At 35.1% G+C, this 18061-nt stretch overlaps 1 protein-coding gene and 1 non-coding gene across 2 annotated transcripts; both read right to left on the bottom strand.

The window, feature by feature from the left end:
- Positions 1 to 12719: 12719 nt before the first annotated feature.
- On the bottom strand, positions 12720 to 12792 carry TRNAK-CUU (transfer RNA lysine (anticodon CUU)). The gene has a single exon. It is a non-coding gene; the product is annotated as a tRNA-Lys (tRNA).
- A 638-nt stretch (positions 12793 to 13430) lies between these two features.
- Positions 13431 to 17442, bottom strand: LOC147566772 (uncharacterized). Its single transcript, XM_086653323.1, has 9 exons — positions 17247 to 17442; positions 15927 to 16238; positions 15645 to 15737; positions 15074 to 15218; positions 14864 to 14974; positions 14691 to 14773; positions 14510 to 14567; positions 13698 to 13898; positions 13431 to 13643 (listed from the first exon to the last, which is right to left on the bottom strand). The coding sequence occupies exons 2-8, from the start codon at positions 16197 to 16199 to the stop codon at positions 13819 to 13821; spliced, it is 843 nt and encodes a 280-aa protein (XP_086509449.1). The 5' UTR covers positions 16200 to 16238; positions 17247 to 17442; the 3' UTR covers positions 13431 to 13643; positions 13698 to 13818.
- Positions 17443 to 18061: the final 619 nt, after the last annotated feature.

The following is an 18061-nucleotide window of genomic DNA, read 5'->3' as shown; positions in this document are numbered from 1 at the left end:
GTGTATATAACCCAGTGTTCTGCTTGCATTGCTTAGCCAATTGACAAGTCCTACACTGCCCAATGGTATTGCCAACATCTCTCTTGAGATGTGGCAAGTGGAAACGATTCTCTAAAAGGGCAATGGTCTTATCACGATCGAAGTGGCCAGACATGCCACCTGCATGAAGTTCCCAAATCAAGAATTCACGTAGTGATGTACGTGGAATACAAAGTTGGTTTCCTTTTAAAGGAAGTCATCTTATAAATGAAAACCATCAATGCTTACTTGCTGATTTTCCGTCATCAAGGTACACAATTTTCTAAAATCTGGACAAGTTGTATAATCTGATTTGATGCTATCAAATCCAGTCACTTGCACAGTCATAGTATCCAATAATGCTACCTTACGACTAAGGGCATCAGCCGCCTTGTTTTCAACCCCTGCTTTGTGTTTGAGTACAAAAGTGTACTCTTGAAGAAATTCGACCCACTGGGCATGTCGTGAGTTTAACTTCTTTTGGGAGTTAGGGTACCTCAATGCTTCGTGATCTGAAAACAACACAAACTCATTGGGAAGTAAGTAATGTCTCCAATATCTTAAAGCTTGAACTACTGCGTAAAATTCTTTGTCATAGGTTGAGTATTTCTGTTTCGCCTCATTGAGTTTTTCACTGAAGTAGGCAATAGGGAGCCCTTCCTGACTCAAGACTCCACCTATGCCAACACCCGACGCATCACATGCAACAATCGAAGAATTTTGAGAAGTCTGGAAGGCGCATAACAGGTGCTTCAACCATCTTACGTTTGAAATCTTGGAAAGCCTTAGATGCGGCTTTAGTCCATTGGAAATCCTCCCTCTTTATGCAATTTGTGATGGGTGCCATAATGGTACTAAAACCCCTAATAAACAGGCGATAGAAAGTAGCTAGCCCATGAAAGCTACGAACGTCATGAATGTTTTCGGTTCAGACCAGTTTGCAATGGCTTTTACCTTTTCAGGGTCAGCTGACATGCCATTGGATGACACTGTGAATCCTAGGAAGATAACTTCATTTGACATAAATGAACATTTCTTTGGATTGCCAAACAACTTTTCTTTCCTACGGACTTCAAATACCTGTTTTAAGTGTCCCAGGTGTTGTTCACTAGACGTACTATAAACAAGAATGTCATAAAAGTATACAACTAGAAACTTGCCCATATATGGTCTCAAAGCTTGTGTCATTACCCTCATAAAGGTGCTTGGAGCATTAGTTAGTCCAAAGGGCATGACTAACCACTCATACAAACCATCCTTGGTTTTAAAGGTTGTCTTCCATTCATCCCCTGGACGAATACGGATTTGATGGTAGCCACTCTTGAGATCAATTTTTGAAAATACAGTAGCCCTGCCATCATATTGAGCATATCATCAAGTCTCGGTATAAGAAACCGATATTTAATTGTTATTTTGTTTATGTCCCTGCTGCCTATACACATCCTCCAAGTTCCATCATTCTTAGGTGTAAAAGAGCAGGAACAACACAAGGACTTAAGCTCTCTCTTATGAACCCCTTTTTTAGAAGCTCACTTGTCTTTTCAACTCTGCGAGCTCTTTAGGATTCATCTATAATGTGGCAAATTGGGTAAGATAACTCTAGGGACAAGATCAATTGCATGTTGAATGTCACGCATGGGAGGGAGCTCCTCGGGAAGGTCTTCAGGAACTACATCATGGTATTCCTCAAGTAAAGGAATAACATCTCGATGTGTCTCTAAGACTGAGTCATAAGATGGTTCCTTCCCTACAAGGGCATAAATTACAGAAACTCCCTTTGTTTCTTCTACAAACTCTTTGCATTGATTATATGACCAAATTTAGATTTATGATGTGTTTGATTGGGAGTTTCGCGTAGAAATCAGTTTCTTTAAAATTTTAAATTTTCATGTGTTTCTTAGGTTTTTTAGGGAATCATAAACTTCCCCTCACGTGACAAAAACTTTCCTAATTTTTCATAAAAAAGGGAAAGCCTTGACTCACCTCCCCCCTAGAACCTCTTTCCCACCTTCCCCATTTTTCTCAACTACTTTGACCCTCATACCTGCTAATAATCTTCCTCCGAAGCATCTTTTTTAGATGAAATTGTGAAAAAAATCTCTAGAGATTGCTCAGCTCCTCTTGCAGTAATTACCCATTTTCTATTTTTGAAGAACATGTGAACATCTCTCTCTCATTATTTCTATATAGAGGTATGTTATTCCAATGACTAAATTTTTGGGCATCTCTAATCTTGCATTTGTTTATAGCTAGACCCAATTAACATTTCATAAAGAATAAATTTTGTAAATGGCTCGTTCTTAGTTAGACACTTTATTGTTCATGAAAGACCAAATTCTGTATATAGCTATAAACATACCCAATTAACATTTCCTTTATATCATCCCTATTTATGTCATTTTGGTTTCTTCAATTCAAGGTCTAACTTAAGTTTTCATTCTCATGAAAGTAATGTTTCATGGTTATTTTATCAAATGATTAAGTTTTTCGAAGTCATAAAATTTTCTTTCATTGATTTGGTTGATCATCCCATTCTTTACAATTCATTGATTGGTATATTAATACACATGATGCAGAAAAATTGGTTGTTTAACAATAGTTTTTAAGCTTAGCATCACATTTATCTTGCATCACATTATTGTAGACAAAATGTTTGATGAAATGTCAAGAAGAGTGAACTTGTCCATATACTTATTTTAGTAATATCATTGACTTGGTAGATTAATACAAATGATGAAATGTGTTTTAAAACATCTCTATAATTTCAAAATCACATGGTTAGTACAGTTCTCATGAGAGCAAAAAATGGTACAATTTCAACTAAAATTGAGTTTGTGTATATATATCATGGAAGGTTTAAACCCATAAGCTAGATTCAAGGTGGCCTTATGATCTTGTTGTGTGTGTCAATAAGAACTTAAATTGGATATTTACATATCAGGAAAGGTTTAAACCCATAAGCTAGATTCAAGGTGGGTTTATGATCTTGATGTGTTTCTTGAGAGAGATAAAGATAGTTTTGTTGTTTTTTTGCAAACCAAGGAACACCGGTACTACTATCCGATTACGTATGTCTTTGTCTTGGTTATAGTGTCCCCGTTACCTTTAAAGGACTGACATTGTTCAACCAAAATGTTTGAATATGTTTAATGAAAAATGATGACATTGTGAGTGTTTTTTTATCAATTAACGATGGCTTCTCTAAGTACTGACCATGTTTACTTTTAAATTTTGATTGACAAGTTCAACTTAAACTAAACATGTATATTTTGTCTTATTATAGATTGGGATAATAATGGTATAAAATATAATAACGGTATTTTATTTTTTATTTTTTTATTTTTATCAGTATTTTTTCTAGTTCAGTCGACGGTGTAAAATGATTACACGAAAGTTGCGCTTAATGGTTGCGTGTATGATGATGATTATTATCATGTATGCATACTTGAGTCATCGTCGTAGAAGAAATGCAAATCTCAATAGAATGCCTCATATTAATCGAGATCAAGAGAGAACAAGTGTCTTAAAGAGGATGTATTTAGAGAGTGACCGATATTGTCATGAACAACTGCGAATGAAACGAGGTTCGTTTCAACGTCTGTGTGCTAGGTTGCGTGGTTATGGGTTAGTTGACAAACGCCATGTAAAGGTAGAAGAACAAGTAGCCATCTTTTTTAATATTGTTGGTCATGTCCAACGTAACCGCAATTCAGTTCTTCAATTCATTCGATCGAGAGAAACTGTGAGTAGGTATTTTTACTTAGTTTTAACATCCGTACTTAGACTGTACAAAGATATTGTAAAACCAACAACAGTAGCAAACTCTCCTGCAGATGGAAACCGTTGAAAATCTTGGCATGATAACTTCAAGGTTAGTTTAGAATATGAGATTAACTGATCTAGTTAAATTTTATTTACTTAATTAGTTTTAATTGACACTATGTGATATCATATAAGATGTTGTTGGTGCAATTGATGGTACACACATCAGAGCAAATGTTTCTATCAAGGACCAACCTAAATATCGAAAGGTTTCATTTCTCAAAATGTCCTTGTAGCATGTGGATTTGATATGAAATTTCAATACGTACTTGCTGGATGGGAAGGGTCTGCTCATGATGGTCCTCTATTAAGATGTGCAGTCGTTCTAGACGAAAACTAACTGTTCCAATAGGTAGATAGTTTGATTTAGTTGTATATTGACTGAAAGATACTACTTAAGTTTTACGTTACTAATAATAAACATAATGAACCTCGTCCGTGTAGGCAAATATTATCTTGCTGATGCGGAATTTCCCCTGGTACTTGGATTCCTCACACCATACCGTGGTACTAGATATCATCTTAAGGATCACGTTGGTCATCGTCCCCAAACACCCAAAGAGTTATTTAATTATTATCATTCATCATTGCGCAATGTTGTAGACAGAACTATATGGTTGTTGAAGAAAAGATTTGCATATTTGCGAAATTCTCCGTTCCACGACATCGACACACAAGCTAAAATAGTAATAGCATGTTGTGCATTGCATAATTTTTTACGAGATGGAGATCCTGAAGATATAAGTAGTGATGAAGAAGAAGAAGAAGAAGGTGAAGATCAGGATGTGCAAGACGCAGAAATTAACATTGTTCCATCACAATTGTGGACAACTAATAGGGATTTGCTTGCAGAAGACATGTGGGCCGATTATTCAAACTGATATTGATGTGTTTCGTATTTTCTAGCATGTTAAAGATTATGATTTTCTTTTAGAGATATTTCTTTTGTTATTTCTAAATTAAAATAGAATATTTGATTTGTTTAGTTTTTAGTATTAAACTGCAATTAGTTTGAATCTGTCTAATCAAAATTGATGATATTGTGAGTGCTTTTTCAATGAAGATGGCTTTCCAGTCTGATAACATGGACTCAACCAAAAAGACTAAGAAACCCACTGTAGTTTGAAGCAATCTAATAGACGACATTTTAGTGCATACTCTTTACGAGAGTATATTGGTCGGAAAAAATGGAAACCAACAAGTAATAGATGAGATATTTAAGAGAGTTGGAGTTACCATTACTATTGAAAACATCAAAGCTCGAATGAAAACATTCAGAAAGCATTACTTTATCGCGAGAGCTGCAATCAATTCTTGCGGTTTTGCGTTTAATACTGAAACTTTTCACATTGAGGCTGATGATGATTCATGGAATGCTTATGTAGCGATAAGGTGTACTCAACTTGTTATTTTTCATATACAAAATTTGTTAACAATAAGTTTTATTAATATTGTTGACTTTTGTTTTGTATGAGCACCCAAATGCAAAAGACTTGCGCACTAGGACTTTTTCATATCAAGAAAGATTAGGAACAATTATTGGAACAGAACAGGTCACTAGCAGTCGACAAATTGAAGGTGATGATATTTCGACCGAGACACGTGGTTAGTGGTTAATGTCAACATTAACTTATAAAACTTTTATCATTTCCCCTAAAATTTTCATATTTACTTAATTTTGGTTTAGGTGAAAGTGCAAATGTGGAGTCAATCAATTTGGATGAAGATGATGGTCGTGGCTCTCCTGCTTCCACTCAACGTGTCTGATCTGTAATACCAAAGCGTACACGGCGATCAGGATCAGATGATACAACTATATTGCTTGCAGATGCTGCAAATAAACTTGTAGAAGCATGTCAAACTCCTTCACTTGATGGAATAGAAGATGCATTACTGGCCATTCCAAGCTTGAAAGCGGCCGAGTTTCAAGATGCTTTGGTCCTGTTTTTAGATAACCCAGAACTTGCACCCCTATTCTTAGAACTTTCTGAGAAATTTCGAGGAACATGGCCAAGAAGAAAGTTGTCCAAAGTGTGATAAAGGGGTAAAAACTTTTGTATTTATTTTATTAAGTTTTTAGTTTCTTAGGGACATTCTTTGAAGTGAAGACATCTACTATGATGATATTTATTAAGTTATTTAATAAATTTTTTAGGGCAAGTATTTGAGTCATTTTTAAACTTTTTAAAATAAATGTCTTTTTAATTTAATGAAGTATTATGTTACCGACAATGTTTTATAAATAGATTATTTAATAAATAAATATTTTTCTATATGCCAGACAAACAACAGAAACTAACAACACGAGAAAATAACTTTATTTTCTTCGGTGAACCAAACAGTAGAAATTTTGGAAAATATTTTAAAAGAATCATTTTCTAGATGAAAATGTTTCTCAGAGAAACACTTTCTCTTTTTTTTTTCCTTTCCCCAACTTGGAATCAAAGACACCCTTAGAGTCATTGACACCCTTATTTGCACCCGCCTCTTTCGTACCACTGTTAGCCTTAGGTGGAAGAAGATTCTACTTAATTTTCTTTCCTTCGTGAATGAAGGAATGCACATTTGACTGACCAGACATTTGCATATCTTTGTCAAATATCCAAGGTCTGCCAAGGATGATATGACTCACATTCATAGGGACCACATCACACCATAAATTCTCTTTGTAAGATGAAAACTGAATGGGAACAAGACACCTTTTGGAAACAGGAATTGACGAATCGTCAATCCACTCTACACGATATGGGTGTGGATGTGCAACTGGGGTTAGTCCTAACCGAGAGACTGTGTTGGCTGAGATCACATTAGTACAACTACCACCATCAATAATAACCTTGCAATTTTTTCACCACACTTGGTATAAGTATAAAATATGGAAATTCTATGCCAATCATCATCCATCTTTTGTTGTGTTAAGACACACCTAACTACCATGGCGCGGGCAGTCTCTTTCTTCTTCGCTGTCCCAATTTCAGGCTCATGAGTTTTTTCTTGAAATTCATCTTCTTCTCCGCCCTCGTGTCCTTCAATCATTAGGGTCTTACCTGATGTTTAGAAGGACATTGGAAGGCATAATGACCAAACCCTTGGCAAGTGTAGCACCAGTTTAGTTCAGTCCCTTTGGCTCGCTCAATTGTTCCTTTTCCCGTTTCATTTCTAGTAGTGGATGGGGTACTTGACTGCCCTTTAGAGGATTGTCCTTCATAAGTTGGTCTTGTACTCGCATTAGCTGGCTGAATTTCTAAACCACGTTGGGGTGCTTGTGGTTTTAAATATCGTTATAGTTCTTGAACCATTTAGAAGGCATGCTCCAGGCTGTTAATATTGTGGGGAATCAATTCTTTCTGAAGTTCCGAGCGTATACCCACTCGGAACCTAGAGAGTCTCATAAGAGGATCCTCCCTGATATTGCAACGCATCATATATTCATCAAACTTTGCAATATATTCATGAGCAGCCATGTTACCTTGGCGAAGGGATTGCCATTGGTCCAACAAACGCTCTCTGTAAGACAGAGGAATGTATTTCTCTCTTAGCATCTCTTTCATTTCGTCCCAAAAAGAGATTGGCTCCTCACCAGCCCTTTCAAGTCGACGTTTGATAGAGTTCCAGAACAGTTTTGCCTGACCTACCAATTTCATTTTAGCAAACCTGACCTTACGTGCTTCTGACATTTCGTACCAGTCAAAGTTGTGATCCATGTCTGGCATCCGATCAATGAACACTTTTGGGTCTAGTCGTCCATCGAAACACGGGGCCTCTACCTTAACTGTGTTCATTACCCTTGCATCGGGGTCAAAACCATCATGATTCATGTTGCGTTTACGTGGTGGTGGTCTGTATCGTCCTCCACCTCGTCCACCACCATTTCTACGACCAATTCTATGGTCATTTTCATGGTGTTGGTCATAAGATTCCCTATAACTTTCACCATTAAGAGAATTCTCATGAGAATTTTCTAAACTAGTCAATCGGGTATTAACGACAACAAATTGTGCTTCCATGTTCGTTAGACGGTAAGTGAGAGCTTGTAAGGCTTGAGTGATTTGGGTTGTATCCATTTTAGACTGATAATTTCTACCACTACGAGTGCACATGCAAACTCTATTGTTTTTTTTATATATATAATAAATAATATGAAAGAAAGCAAAACAGACTTGAAATATACTTATGTAATGCAGTTAAACAATGCCTATATGTTGAGCTTAAGACATGGACCCTAAACTAACCATGCTCTGATACCAAAATTGATATAGGACAGCGTAGATGACTATGTCATGCAAATCTAAGATCAATCATGCATTAACACAAGCAATAAAAGAGTAAAACAGTGCTGACTTCATATATATATATATAACCATTTAGAGTTTCATGAGATCTTATGCACGATAGGCAGCCTGTTACACTCCTACCGTAATGTCCCTTACTAACAATAAAATGGTCTAGGGATCTACACTAACTCTAGGATGTTGAGGTCTGAAACAATTCTAAATAACAAGTCTAAGGCAGTAGTTAAACCATGAAAGATAAGTAACGATAGATGGATTAAGTACCTGAGATTATTCGGAAAGAAATGTTAGATAGAAAATCTTGTCTAACCAAAAAGTTTGAGAAAGTAAAGGCATAAATATCTTTGAACAACAACAAGCTTCTTTGTTTACTATAACCAAACATCAAATACATAACTATAGTAATAGTAATGGCTTCACACCAAGAACAGTTTCTTGGAATCTCTCCAAGTGGCTTCACACCAAAGTTAAGGAATCACTCCAAAACTCTCAAACTTTCACTTCTAATCTCTATCCTTTCTCTGCAGATTACATCCTTATTTATATATTTAGGGAATAACTACTTAGAACTACCTACTTTACACATGTCATGGATACATGGGAAACCACCTATAACTACCCTTTGTTCCACATGTCTCTTACACATGTCATACCATAACTAACCAAAATTAGAACTAAAATACAAAAAAGACAGAACTGTAAATAAAATAACTCCTTATTCTAATCAGCAAGTGGGCCCATAAAGATCTCCTCATCAAATTTTCGCACCTATTTCTGTTGTAATGAGGTCCTTATGACTCCTAGATTTAGAATCCTAATCAAATTAGGATTCAATAAGAACCATAAGAATATAAAGACCCAAAGGTCTAATTTGAGTGGGATTCTGGAATTCCCTAATGTTGCTGACCAAGGCAGCCCCACTCCCATGGGACTGACCCTGACATGGCCCAACCCATGTGCGAGGCAACCTATTTTGGTCCGGACACTTGGTCTGGTATGTGATATCTTTGTCCGACACTTAATCGGACCCTTTTGGGGCATTTTTAGGTGGATCAAAGCCGAGCCCTTTCATCCCATTTCCTCTAGTCATATTTTCCGATCGAGTCGACACTCTTTGGTGAATCCTGATGTAGGATTTGGTCGTAGTTAACCGTGAATCATCCGAGTAATTCGTCGATCGTAGTTGGCTTCTGGCTAAATATTATGATCCCTAAAACAACAAAAAGTTGATGATCTTCTTCATCATTTGTCATATATGACAAATTGAGCACATTGTTATCTTGATCGATGGACACCACCTTCAAATTTTTGTTTTATTTTTGTCGACAAGTTTCAATTCTTTCAATTCGAAAAGACCATATCATGACAAATCCATAAAAGAGTGCACAAGGATCCGGGTAAGAAGGACATGTGAAGAAAAGAGAAAAGGGAGTTGTTGAGAGAGATATAACAGTGGGTCAGAGAGAACAGTGGGTGAGAGAATCTTTACGTGAGGACAGAGAGTGCGTTTTTTTAGAATAAGTGGGAAATTTGTCTTCACCTTGATGATTCAAATATTGGTCATCAGTTGACAAAGTTAACAAAATACTGTGAATCGAACTGGTCAACCTGTGTCCAAATCACGACGGATGTGAATCCGAAAGAGCTTTATCACCTAAACCCATAACTAGGAGGGAGGCACGAGTCTCTTAGGCGCCTTAAATCTTGCTCTGGCTCTCAAATATTTGGTCTTTGAAAACTATTAACATTGGGATTCAACATTTCTAAGTGAAAATGATAACTTCCATTACCGGTAGTGAAATTAGAAAACGGTTTTCTAGCTAAATGAAAATCGATTCTTCTGTTGGTTATAAAAGTTTATCCTATATTTACCATTTTATTACAAATCGGTAAGAATTAGAAAAATCGCTCCAAAAATAATTGATTAGAGATTCAAAAAAGGATGAAAAATTTTCTAGCCCCCAAAACCTTCTCCTTATGAAACGTCAAATGACTTGAGAGAAAACCCCTAGCTACGTTATTTTTACAACTTCTGTTACGTCTGGTTAGTCATGGACTCATCTCTTACGGCCCGCTAACCCTACTTTGGTCATACAATTTTGTATGGAGGGAAGTTTTAAAGTGTCCCATGTAAGTGTTAAAAGGTGCCTCCTTCCTTCATGGACTTCCCTTCCAAATTGCTATGAGGGAGGTACCTTTAAAACTCCCCTTATATTATAATACGTCTCCAGCTAAATTGCCATGTTTTCAACAAAAAAAAAAAAAAAAAACTAAAGTCGCATTTACACTTTTTTTTTTGGATTTTTGAGTTTAAGGTCCAAAAATAAGGAGGGTAATTAATCATATATCCACTCCTAAATCAATAAATAAAATAAAACCAAAATAAATAAAAAATGTAAAATAAGTCCAAAAATTCACTATTTGGTGGGCCCCATGCATCAATCCTTTAATTTTCTCTCATTTTTGCCCTTTCATATTTTTTAACCATTGGTAAACCAAAGGTTTGTGATGGTTGAGTTAATACAATTGTTCTTTCCATAAATTTTATGAAAGAATATTTATGGTGGATATTTAATGTTAATCTTTATTTCCAAAACTTATATTTTTCTAAAGTAACCTACCAAATCAATGGATATTTACCTAAAATTAGTTTCTCTCTCCCAAAAATCAGTTTCTCTTTCTGTAATTATATGTTCTTTGAGTTCAAGAAAATATATTATTTCCAAAACTGATATTTGTCTAAATTAACCTACCAATTCAATGGATATTTACCTAAAACGAGATGCTCTTTTCCAAAAACGATTTTCTCTCTCTGTAACTCTATGTTCTTTGAACTTCAAGAAAGTATGAATTTGTGATTTACTTTTTATTTCTACCTCGATCCAATTAGACATCTACAAATTCGTGTGTGAGGTTAAAAAGCAAACTATTTTTCTAGCATCTTACTGATTCTACTAGCATATTTTACATTCTACTAGCATCTGATAATTGAATTTGATAAAGTAGTTTAAAAAGCCAATACTATTTCGTTAACATCTTATTGATTCTAATAGCAATTTTTACATTCTATTAGCATCTGTTGAATGAATATGAATACAGTAGTTTAAAAAGCAAAAATATTTTGCTAGCATCTTATGAATTTGTTACAGTAGGTTGACAAATACTTTTTCTAAAGTAACCTACCAAATCAATGGATATTTACCAAAAATTAGTTTCTCTCTCCTAAAAATGAGTTTCTCTTTCTGTAATTATATGTTCTTTGAGTTCAAGAAAATATATTATTTCCAAAACTGATATTTGTCTAAATTAACCTACCAATTCGATGGATATTTACCTAAAACGAGATGCTCTCTCCCAAAAACGATTTTCTCTCTCTGTAACTCTATGTTCTTTGAATTTCAAGAAAGTATGAATTTGTGATTTGCTTTTTATTTCTACCTCGATCCAATTAGACATCTACAAATTCGTTTGTGAGGTTAAAAAGCAAACTATTTTGCTAGCATCTTACTGATTCTACTAGCATATTTTACATTCTACTAGCATCTGATAATTGAATTTGATAAAGTAGTTTAAAAAGCAAATACTATTTCGCAAACATCTTATTGATTCTCATAGCAATTTGTACATTCTATTAGCATCTGTTGAATGAATATGAATACAGTAGTTTAAAAAGCAAGAATATTTTGCTAGCATCTTATGAATTTGTTACAGTAGGTTAACAAATACTTTTTAGTAATTAAAATATATTATGTGAAATTGTTTTTGTTACATTTTCAGTATTTTACTAGCATTTTCTTGATTCTGTTACCATCTGATATGAATTTGTTACAATAGGTCGATTCTAATAAAATTCTATGCTGGTAGAATATTATCGAGTCCAACAACATTTTTAACGTTTGTTTTTTCTTACTCTTCACTACTGTAGATGATGAATGAAACCAGCAATCGATTCTCTCTCTCTCCCACTCGATGCTTTTGCCTTTTTCACTCGGTTTAATTCGGCGTCGATGATGAATGAAATCAAAACCTAGTTCGTATATTAGAAAGTGACGATGCTCTCTCTCTCTCTCTCTCTCTCTCTCTTCGGTTTGATTTTGACCAATTCTAATATAAATATAAAATAAAGTATTCTGCTAAACGAAAAAGGCAACTATTTTTCCGGAAGGAAAGTTTATTTTTAAGGAAATCATTTAATGAATCTCTAAATATTATGGTATATTTTATTTTAGGTTATTATTTTTAACTTAGGATAGGTTAGGTAGTAAAAAAGAATGAGAGGATAGACATGTAATTTACTTTGAGTGGATTTATTTTCTATTTCAGATTATCTTTGGTCTCTAGACTCATTGATCATGCGATTTTGGACTTAAAACACATCCCCCGTTTTTTTTTTTATGAGAGCATGTACACTTCACAAGAGAGGAAACAAACCTAAATTCCAATGAGAAATTTAAGTGATAGTGTGTTATATGATTGAAGAAAATTGATATAGGGGAAGTTGGTAAGGGTTTTACTAAGTTTTACAGTGATAGGCTCAGAGCGCTGTTTTTAGGGTTTCGCAGTAGAAAATAAATTCAAAAGAAAACTCGCCCACCGTGGGGCTCGAACCCACGACCACAAGGTTAAGAGCCTTGCGCTCTACCAGCTGAGCTAGACGGGCTTGTTGGGAAAAGCATAAGATAAATAATTACGTAGTTGAAATTAACTCATGTTGGGAATTTATTTTTACCATAAAAGCCGCCAATGTTTGATAAAGTATTCAGTCATTTTTATTCACAGAGAGGTTTCTTCAACACATTATCCACCTTTTTTTGTTTTTCAGTCAAGGTGCCAGGGATAAGTTAGTACGATGAGGCGTGTACGTCGCATAAATTTTAAAATGGAGTAAGCAAGTCATTGCGAGTTATTTTATTATGTGATTCACTTTTTTAATCTTTTTATGTACTTCGTTACGTATTATTCTTGTTACGTGAATGAACTACAATGTTTCAAGAAAATCACGTTACACTCTTAGTCGTCAATTGCAATGTTTAAGCGGGGTAAAAAGGATAGCTTTCCAACACAATATGTTTTACCACAAAGCACAAAGTTGCAGGAATAACAGCTTTCTCCACAGATCTCCCAACCTTTTCAAACAACTCAGTGGTCTCAATTGGCTTTGAAGTCCAACTGTCGAAGCTAAGGTTCCTCCACAACTGTCTTAGGAAAGCTCACATTTCCATTGGAAGGTCCACCACATCTCTACATTGAGAAAGAGAGAGAATAGTATTGGGCATTTGGGCTAGAAATGCTGTAAGATTAAAGAAAAAAACTTGGAACATATAAAAAGTAGGGTTATGGAAGACATCCAGGTACAATTTTCTTTAGTTTTCATCCAGTATATGCTTACATTGCCACAATAACTCAAAATATTAATTGACCTCTTCCATCATAATCAAACACTAAATAATCCCAACCCTGGGTCAGTATTAATACTAGAAGAATAACTAACAGGAACTCCTTGTAGACTGACTATTCAGTATTAATACTAGAAGAATAACTAACAGGAACTCCTTGTAGACTGACTACATGCACTTTCTAGTGCCGGACGGAAGATTACTATACTGACTTGAGAGATATCTCGCTACATGAATCCGTCCATTCCCGCTTTAGATTTTAATTTGAAGTGAAAAATAGTGAAATGGGTTTACAAGATCTTCCATTTCAGCTCCAAGGAGTTGCAGATCCGGCCAATGCAACATGCAGCACTTAATGGATAACCAGAAACTGCAGATTCACAAGAGAAACAAAGAGTCACGACAAGTTCCAGAAACAATCTATTGTTTATAAATTGCAGTTCAGCTATATATATTATATATAAAGCAGATGAGTAATTTTGTCATAACTATCAATCACAGTTCATACAACTTACAAACATAAAGTCGAAGAAATAAGATGGAGCCCACTCGTTAAGTGTAGAAGTACTATAAATGACTGAGAGTTTCAAGGGTTCTACTCCTGGCAAACAGTTTGCCATGGATAACAGTAGATGTTGACTCAAATAGAGCCTTCATACGTTTACTGGTGTTCTTTCTGAAAAATCTCTGAGTTTGGTTAACTAGGAACAGGAACGAATAATGTGGATAATCCCCACAAGCATATTACAACAAGTGAAAGAACAGAGAAGTAATGTGAACCAGTAAATTGAGAAGACTAAATCCTAGGCATCTCGAACAAGCAAAATTCCATCCTATTTTAGTATCTCTAACACAAACTAAGATGATTAATCGAAGAAATATGTCTAAACGGCCTTCTGAAGCAAGAATATATTATCAACCACCATTTCTAATTTGTAAGAGAAAACTCCATAAAATCATGTTTTTTCAAAAAAACTTTACCTGAAATGAAATCATCAGTATAGTCTGTATTGATCTTGCCATGTGACATTGCTCCGACCTAAAATAACACAAGATATTCTCAGAAACTTGGATACACAGTTATATGCTAACTTTATCGTATAAAACAACCATAGAGGCAACCCAGGAAATAAAATTGTTAAATACTTCATAAAAGACATACCACAAAAACAAGGTTTGTATCATCACTAGCTGCAGCAACATAGTCTCGTAATTGAACCAACTTCTCGGAGCTATGTGACAGACCTGAAGAAACAACCGGTTCTTTCCTCAGTCATAATTAAAAGGATAATCAACTAATCGAATAGCAGTGCGACAAGAACTATTAACTCTCACCTATTTTGCGAGAGTTTATGGGTAAATGCCGAGTTACTGGATTTTTTATTACTCGCAAAAGCTTTTCACGTTTGCCAGCAGCAGTTATACTCAACTTTTGTAGTAACTGTACTGAAGTAAGCATTAACATGAACAATACAAAAACCGATAAGCAACCCAGCAAAAACAATCAAATAAATTGAGAAAATGGGTGAAATTGGTTCAACTTACACATGATACCGCAAAACCTCTTGAATGTTCTCGGCATACGAACATGAGGTTTTACTTCAAAAAGGACCCCTTTCTCAGTTTTCACATAAACAGCTTGTAACCTTCCAGCCTTATTAAGAGGGCTATCCAATATTGCAAGAAGGGCCTAAAGACACAAGCAATAGTGCAAAAAGGATGAAGTTCAAGATCTAATTGATATCATACATGAGAACCAAAAGGAGTAAAGGACCCCTTTCTCAATTTTCACATAAACAGTTATACTCAACTTTTTCTCTCGCCCTCTTAATCTGAAATGTCTGACTCAAATGGACCCAATATCAACCCAAATCAGCCATTTCAACAAGTCAAACAAGTCCAACATCACGAATCAGATATATCAAGTCATACAGAAACCAACATTCTGAAATCTGTCTCCAGTCAATTCAGACCTTGAGTCAGATTTGAGATCTGACTTAAAGGAAAGCAAACACTACCTCGAAATAACGTCAAAACTGGGAAAAATCAAATAGATGCTGCAAAAAAAGAAAGACTTGTTACTGTACAACCCAAGCAAAATGATAAATTTAAGCACCTGGTGAACAATGTCAGGCCTGTAATCAGCTGGATCCCTGTTATGCTTTCTAAGAAAATTGGAGTGTTCGTCGGAGTTCAAAATCTGGTATGTCTGCAAGTGGAAATGATCAACAAAAATCAGAAAAGTAAACCCTTTGTTAGTAGACAACCCTTCACATTGAGTAAATCACAGATATGTGAAGTGACAAATAATTAACAACTCTACGTCAAAAACCCTAGATGTAAAACCCAAATCAACCTAGTTTTTTTAGCCTTAGAGATAAAAAAAAAATTTGATTACCTTCCCGACTTTGCCGACTTCCAAAGAAGCTCTCTCGAGAACGAAGACGACACCAGACTTGGGTTTCTGATTGGAAGAAGGTAGTATTGGAATTCCAGCAAGTTCATATTCCTCTTCATCTGCTTTCTTATCATTTTCTTCATCGTCATCTTCATCTACCAGTTCTTCTGCTTCTTCCCCTAATGTTGTTTCTTTCTCTTCTTGTTCGTCAAAATCGTGCCTTTCTTCTCTCTTCTTCCGCTTCAACCTGTTTACTCCATAAGGGCGTACCATGTTCTTCTTCCTCTGCTTCTGGTTTCACTCTCACAAGCACTGCTCACACAGAATGATAGAAGGAAGATAATTTTCAGCCACAGTTTGCTAAAAAAAATTTAGGGCAAGATAGGTTGTCGAGGGGAATTCTGGGTTATTGGTTACTAGACCAGGTGCGGAACTAGGATTTCAGGTCCACGGCAGACACCTCATTTAAAGTTAGTAAAAAAGAACTATGAGGAAGTTACTATATAATCTACATATCATCTAATACTTCTAAAATTAAAACCTAAAGGCAATAAAAAATAGCTTTTCTCCTTCATCATATACCCACTTGTAGGATATTGAATACTGAGTATTCAAAATTAATGCAATTACAAATCGACCATTAGATTGAACTAAAGTAGTTACGTAGAGAAAGAGTACAAACTGATAAAATTAATTAGGCAAAAGCAGAAAAGCAAGAAAAGACTACAATAAATAAGTATCAACCAGATGTGTAAAGAGATTAATCTTTGAATGAACGAATCTGTCTTTGGTCGTAAAGTTTCGATCAGATGTCTAAGTTCTTCAACCCATAGAAACATCTTAATATAAGAGGATTGCAATTCGGGAACTACATAAAAAACATAAATGAGTCACACGATGTAAGACATCAATATCGACAATTTTATTAAGTTGAACATCAAATTCATATAATAACCATAGCGAAGCCTGGGGATTTTGAAATGAGTTGTGATAAAGCAATTCAATTAAATTGTTAAGTATTTTATGAATGCTAAACTAATACTAATTGTAGCTCATCTAATACGCTGAATTGAGAGAAATATCTAAACTAATTTACCGTCAATTCAGATTATCAATAAGATCCAAAACAATATTAGGGTTTCTACACTAGATTTTCGTTTCAAACTATAAGATTAGATCAAATAACTATGTATAATGTGAAAAGTAATACCCATTAAAGAACACCAAAAACCCTAAACACAAAAACTGAAATCCATTGAAGAACATCAAATTATGGTTCAAAAAAATTAAAACTAGCTTTGTTTACAGAAAACTGCTAACCTGAACTTGGTTTTGATTTTTGAACAGTAAGAGTGAAATAGTTGATTTTTTCAGCTAGGTTTCCTTGGATTCCTTCTTTGACTCAGCTTCCTCTCTCCCTACTGTTCTGGTCGGCTTTCCCAATTCCCTGGAAGGCTCAAACCCAACTCCCTTAAACCCTACCTCTCTCAAAAAAAGAAAAAAAGAAAAAAAAAAATGAGAGAGGGGTCCAAAATTAGGGGGTAAATGAGGGAGCAGACCAAAATCAGCAAAAAATGAATTTCCAGTCCTTCTGTCAGGGACAGCTCACAATTTACTTTTCTTCAATTTTTTTCTTCCCTTTTTGCCCCTGCACGGTAATCTGTCTTGTTTACTGACAGATTTCAGGATGATTGGAAGGGATCATTTAATTCCCAGCCCAAAATTTGAAATTTCTTGTAAAATCTCTCTTATCTGTCTTTTTCTCTCGCTAAAACCTTCACACAACAACTTCTTCCTCTTTATATCTTTCAAAATTTGAAATTTTGTTGAAATTTTTTGCCAAAATTCTTGCATCCCGCCCAGATTTTTGAAATTTCAACCGAAATTCTTGCATCCTTCTTCCTTCTTTCTCTCTAAAACATCAGATTTTTCTGTTCTTTCTCTCTCTAAAAGTCTTCTGTTCTTATTTATTCCTCCTCTCTCTTTACAAATCTTCCAAAATTGATTATATTAATGCGCTCTAAAAGTTCTGTTCTTATTTATTGCCTTCTCTATCTTTTTGAAAGATTATCTTCTTCTTCTCCCTCTTTCTAAAAATTTATCAACTTCTAATATCTCTCTCCCTCTAAAAAAAT

Source organism: Eschscholzia californica, unplaced genomic scaffold (genome assembly GCF_041429995.1).
Source record: "Eschscholzia californica isolate CP2 unplaced genomic scaffold, dmEscCali1.0.p SCAF_1, whole genome shotgun sequence".
Classification (NCBI taxonomy): domain Eukaryota; kingdom Viridiplantae; phylum Streptophyta; class Magnoliopsida; order Ranunculales; family Papaveraceae; genus Eschscholzia; species Eschscholzia californica.
Note: the sequence above shows the minus strand (reverse complement) of the source record. Positions and strands in the feature narration are given on the sequence as shown.

Bases quoted from the DNA above. Each gene is read 5' to 3' on its own strand.
- LOC147566772 (XM_086653323.1), bottom strand. From the start codon at position 16,199: ATGGTACGCCCTTATGGAGTAAACAGGTTGAAGCGGAAGAAGAGAGAA. The intron at 15,219-15,644 runs GTGCTTAAATTT...TTGTGTCTTTAG, and splicing joins GGCCTGACATTGTTCACCAG to GCCCTTCTTGCAATATTGGA. The intron at 14,568-14,690 runs GTATGTCTTTTA...GTGTTATTTTAG, and splicing joins ATACAAACCTTGTTTTTGTG to GTCGGAGCAATGTCACATGG.